Genomic DNA, 5,463 nt, shown 5'->3' with positions numbered 1-5,463 from the left:
TGGGCCCAATCTTAGCCCAGCCTGAGAACCTCTGCTTCCTCCAAGGGAAAGCCAACCTCTCAGGCACCTTAGAGCTGGTTTGGAACCAGGTCTCTCTGGCTTCATGCTTTGGACTCCTGCTCGGCCTCAGTATCCCCGTGAAATGGAGTATGGATGGCATTTTCCTATCTTTTTCTCACTCCATAGTTTAGGGAACAGGACCATGGACCCCTTGGATGTCCCACAACCAAACCTTGACAGCACTTGGCCAGAGAGCTTTGGGCCAGGACAATGCAGAGGCTCACACCACCTGTGACATCACCCCACCTACTGCAGGAGAGCACACCTACCTCCCCACCCACCTCTATGAGAAAATTCCTCATGGAGGGGAAAACAATGTCATTACCTACATACCACATACCAATCTGCAGCCTGCCTTGAGTTATAAATATGACCCACTGAGATCAGTTTGTTCCAGAATTTATCTCTGATTCCCCAAGATGAAAGCAAGCAGAATTTCTACTCTTTGCAGAGATTTCCTCTTAGGAGATAGAGCTGATCTGGGAGACTTTTTTTTAGCCGATTAAAACACAGATACACAAAAACATTTTTGGAAAGAAACTGGCTTCCCTGACACTCCCTTTTTGTGTGGTCTATCAAAAGCTTCACTACTTAGAAAAGGAGGTGGGAGAAGTTTAATAATTACCTTTGCTGACCTCTGTACCTTTGGCTTCCTCCACTTTGGGCACAAGATATGCCCCTTCCTCAGCTGGTTCACAGTCGCAGGCAGACAGCTGGGCTGGCAGCTCCTCTGGCTCCACAAGACCAAGAGAAAGGTAAGGCCTACAGGGTGATGGGGAGGCCCGATGCTCTCCCAGCTGGGTGGCCCGGTCTGCTCAGGGATTGCATTTTGAGGGAGCGAGGCCTGAGCATCTGGGACTGGTTTTCCTCAGCAATTGTATTATTCCTTGCGTCCCTGAATGGGAAAGTTCTGAACCTATCCTACGGGTCATTTGTACCCCAGGGGTCTTAAATTTGGAAGGAATTATAAGAAAACCAACACTGCCTGGGGCTGACTCCTCTAAGCATATTCTATTATATTCAATAATTTTTTACTTTTGAAAACAAAGGCACTGGATGATGGAGGCAGGATGAGTTTCAAGCAAGCTACAGTCCAGGATTAACAGAGAAAGACCTGGCACTGGAGCCAGGGGACTGTAAGACAGACTGGCCAGGGGCGGGGCAAATAAGCCCCTGTGCTCTGCAAAAGACACAGGAAACTTTCCTGCAGCTCCAATGATACCAATGACTTTTCTCTCCCAAATGCTAAGCAAGTTCTCCCCCAGGGCCTGCCACCTGCACCCTTCTCAAACTAGAGCTGACTTTTGCTTTGGGAGTCCGTACCCAACACGCGGGTGCACAGCCCACAGCAGCCCTGGCTGAGCTCCGCTTTGTATCTTGTCTGCTTTTGTGGGATCAGACTTCAGCCCATGCCCTCCTTGCAGCCTCCTGGATGTGGCAGGAGAAAAAGATGGAGGAGAAGACGAACCCGAGAAAACGCAGGGAGGATGAGGGCTCCATCCAGAGCATGGAACCCAAGGTCACCGATCTCCAGAAAGAGGTGAGGCCTCCTGTTTCCCCTGGGTCTTTCCCAGGCTCAGGGTGGGTGTCTGAATGAGGGCAGAAGCAGTGGAGCCCTGCTGATCCTGTGACCCACTGAAGCGCACGGCTGTTTATTTGCGCAGCAGGTCTTAAATGAGCCGTGCTCTGGACCTACCCTGGCCCTGTCTCTGGTGAACGCAGTGCACTCTTGAAGTTCCTGGGTCACGCATGAGCTTCTTGTGTGTGCTTCCATGACTGGGGAGGGCCTGAGTGTTGGGTATCTGCTCAACTGATGGCCTTTTCAGGGGTAATCAGAGGGGGCCTTCTGGTGTCCAGGTCCCCTCTACCCATCTTCAGCAAAGGTTTGATCCTTACACGACTGCCCTGGAGCTGGGCATCGCAGGGCCTCCAGCAGCAGCGCTCTGTCTTGGGGGTCTCACTGCAAAGGTGCAGCTGGCATAGACAGGACAGGGATGGAAGAGCTGAGCTGATACATAGTGAGGAGACAGGACTAGTGCTGGGCCTGGGAGGAAAGAAGCCGGGGTGGGAGTGGAGAGCAGGACAGCCAGGCTGAGGGCTCAGGCCTATAACTGCAGCACTGGGAGGCTGGGGGAGGGGGGCTAAGGCAGGAGCAGTGGAAGTTCCAGCCCTGAGTGAGCAGCATAGTGCCTTCCCAAATACCTGACTGAAAATACATGGGTGGAGATGGAGCTGCAAGGGAAGGTCCTGGGCTCCACCTCCAGGACCAAAGATTGAAATAAAAAGGAGCTGCACACTGAGCCTGCCCTGGGTGGGTGTGGGCAGCAGGTGCTACATGTGGAGGGCAGGAGGCTGCGGGCTGTGGGTGAGGAAAGTGGAACGCTGGGCCACTCAGCGTGAGACCAGATCTCGGAAGGCTTTGAGGACAGGGTGATGGGGCTGAGTTGCAGTGGGATTGCACTTACCTGAGATATGAAACTGAGTAATAGATTTGCCAGCATGCATCATACAGAGCAGGAAAGATTTATATATCACACATAAATTTTTTATCAATTCATGGGTGTGTGCTGCTAGCGACTGAAACCCGGGCACTCTCACAGAGCTATATCCCCTATTCATTTGTATTTATTTTGAGACATCTTGGCATCCCACAGCCTGTCCTTATCCTTCACACAAATTTATCAAAACAGTACATACCTTGAGGGCTGGGGAGATAGCTCAGTGGAATAAGCACTTTCCTGGCAAGCACAAGGACGTGAGTTCAATCCTCAGTTCCACCAAAAAAAAAAAAAAAAAAAAAAAAAAAAAAAAAAACAAAAAACCAAACCACCAGTACATACCTAAGCCAGGTGTAGCTCTTAGGAAGCTCATGCCCTGAAGGACGGATACGACACAGCAGTCCCAGTCTCCAACAGGTATCTTCCCTGGGAGCTATCTTGCGCACCTGGCTTCCCTGGCCAGCACTCCAGATCCTGAGCCTGGTTTCCTTGGTGAAAACTGTTTTCTGTTCTACCCAGTGAAAGGGTTCTCCCAGCAACCTCTGTTGTGGAGGGCAAGAGAGCTGGTGGCCAGGATCTTGGAACCTGGGCCTGCCTCTGTAACTCTGGGCAAGATCAGCCTCTCTATGCTCAGTTTTCTCCTGAGAGGGTCACTGGCCTTGTGATCTACCTGCCCCAGCCTCCTACCACCACGCCCAGCACAGATTAAATAATTTCATATATACAGAGCTCCAGGAACAGTGTCCTGGTGGAATCACAGCAGCACCTCAAGGTGTACATGTCTGGAACGTGGGGCTCACTTTGAGCTGGGCAGACTCACTGCTAGTGGGTGCCTCTGGTCCAAGGCCTCTGGGTGACAGCACTAACTCCTCTTCCTCCCTCCCCATCCCAGGTGGGCCTGTTCAGTGGCGTATGCATCATTGTGGGCACCATCATTGGTTCCGGGATCTTCATTTCCCCCAAGTCTGTGCTCAGCAACACAGGAACGGTGGGGCCCTGTCTCATCATATGGGCGGCCTGCGGGGTCCTCGCCACACTGGGTAACAAAGACTGCTCCTCCTGGACCCCTTTGACCATGGAACACAGGGAGAAGCACTGTCTGTTTGATGCCAGGTCCCCCACTTATTTATTTTCGGTTCTTGGGACTCAACCCAGGTCTTTCTCATTGAGCTACATCCCCAGCCCATTTTTAATTTTGTGACAGGGTTTCATTAATTGTTAACTTGACCAGACTAGGCTCAAATTTGCAATCCCCCTGCCTCACTTGCCCAGAGGGCTGAAATTACAGGCTGTACCAGCACACCTGGCTCCATTCCTTTTCAAGGCATGGGTGGCAAATAAAGGTAAATCAGGTTGCCAATAAATGTCCAGTGGTCAGAACTCAGGGCTGTCCAGTGTCTGAAGACTTGGCCCTATGTGACACAGTGTACACAGGGGAAGGATGACATCTCATGGGGGACTGAGGGGACTCTATCTTCTCTGTTCTAGGAGCTCTGTGCTTTGCAGAGCTTGGCACGATGATCACCAAATCGGGCGGCGAGTACCCGTACCTGATGGAGGCCTTCGGCCCCATCCCTGCCTACCTCTTCTCCTGGACCAGCACGATGGTCATGAAGCCCTCATCGTTCGCCATCATCTGCCTCAGCTTTTCTGAGTATGTGTGCGCACCATTCTACTCAGGCTGCAAGCCTCCTGAGGTGGTCATTAAATGCCTCGCTGCTGCTGCTATCTGTGAGTGCCCAAGCCTGACATCGTGGGGTGGGGTCAGAGGTGGCTGAGGGACGTGGCCTCACATCCTGTGTCCATGCAGAGGCCCTGGGGGACTGGAGGCTCTGGAGCTGGGCAGGTGGCCACTCCAGGAGCTGAGCAGTACCTAGGCCTATCAGGGGCTGCTGATGGCTGTCCCTGCCACCGGCCAGTACCCTCCACTTGGGGCCTAGTTGCTGCTCCTTCTCTGCCCTCTGAGGGGGAGTTGATTTCATAGGTCACCATCAGGTGCATGGTGTAGGTCTTTCCACTCCCTCCTTTGGATCAGAACTCCATGCCGTGGGACACAGTGTGAGGAGCAGTGGGAGGGGAGAAGAGAGACTCTAGGGCCATGGATACTTGAACACAGGGTGCGACCTGCCCTGCTGCACCCCTCCCAGTGCTCATCACCACAGTGAACGCCCTGAGTGCAAAGCTGGGAAGCTACGTCCAGAATTTCTTCACTGCGGCCAAGATGGTAATCGTGGTCATCATTGTCATCAGTGGCCTGGTCCTCCTGGCCCAAGGTGACTGTGGGAGGTTGGGAAGGGAGGGTGGGTGCCACACAGCACACACATGCATGTACACACACACACACACACACGCACACCCACCCCACCTGAGTCTGAGTCTGCTGTGAACTCTGCAGCAAGACTTAGCTGCCACCTGCTCACTATGTCCTATGCTGGCTCTTGAGCAAAGCAGCACTGAGTCGGACCACTCACCTGACACCTGCTCTATCTGCTTAATTACAGGAAACACAAAAAATTTTGAAAATTCTTTTGTGGGTACATCGGCATCTGTGGGTGGCATCAGCCTGGCATTTTACAATGGACTCTGGGCATATGATGGATGGTAAGGGGGACCCAGAGGTGATACAAAGGTGGCCATGGTTTTTTTTTTAAAGGCAACTGATTTTATTTGTTGATAAAAGTAAAGGTCTGTCCTTTCTGGGAAAATTAATCCCCCATCATTCTTTTTCTGGTACAGGGACTGTACCCAGGGTCTTTTCATCCCTATCCTTCAGAAATTATTTTGAGACAATCTAAGTTGAAAACAGGTTATAAATTGCCCTGTCTAGACTTGAACTTGTGATCCTCCCGTCTCAGCTTCCCACAGTGCTGGGATTACAAGTGAGCACCATCATCTTGCCTCTCAC

At 52.0% G+C, this 5,463-nt stretch overlaps 1 protein-coding gene across 1 annotated transcript in view; it reads left to right on the top strand.

Moving 5' to 3' along the window:
• The first annotated feature begins 741 nt into the window (after positions 1-741).
• The window catches only part of LOC101583921 (b(0,+)-type amino acid transporter 1), a 26,906-nt gene continuing 22,184 nt past the window's right edge, over positions 742-5,463 (top strand). The window contains exons 1-6 of the mRNA XM_004636825.2: positions 742-815; positions 1,485-1,600; positions 3,451-3,598; positions 4,047-4,289; positions 4,706-4,831; positions 5,060-5,159. Coding sequence (XP_004636882.2) covers positions 1,493-1,600; positions 3,451-3,598; positions 4,047-4,289; positions 4,706-4,831; positions 5,060-5,159 — 725 coding nt within the window. The 5' untranslated portion in view covers positions 742-815; positions 1,485-1,492. The remainder of the gene's footprint in view (positions 816-1,484; positions 1,601-3,450; positions 3,599-4,046; positions 4,290-4,705; positions 4,832-5,059; positions 5,160-5,463) is intronic.

Source organism: Octodon degus, unplaced genomic scaffold (genome assembly GCF_000260255.1).
Source record: "Octodon degus isolate 3935 unplaced genomic scaffold, OctDeg1.0 scaffold00083, whole genome shotgun sequence".
Lineage (NCBI taxonomy): Eukaryota > Metazoa > Chordata > Mammalia > Rodentia > Octodontidae > Octodon > Octodon degus.
Note: the sequence above shows the minus strand (reverse complement) of the source record. Positions and strands in the feature narration are given on the sequence as shown.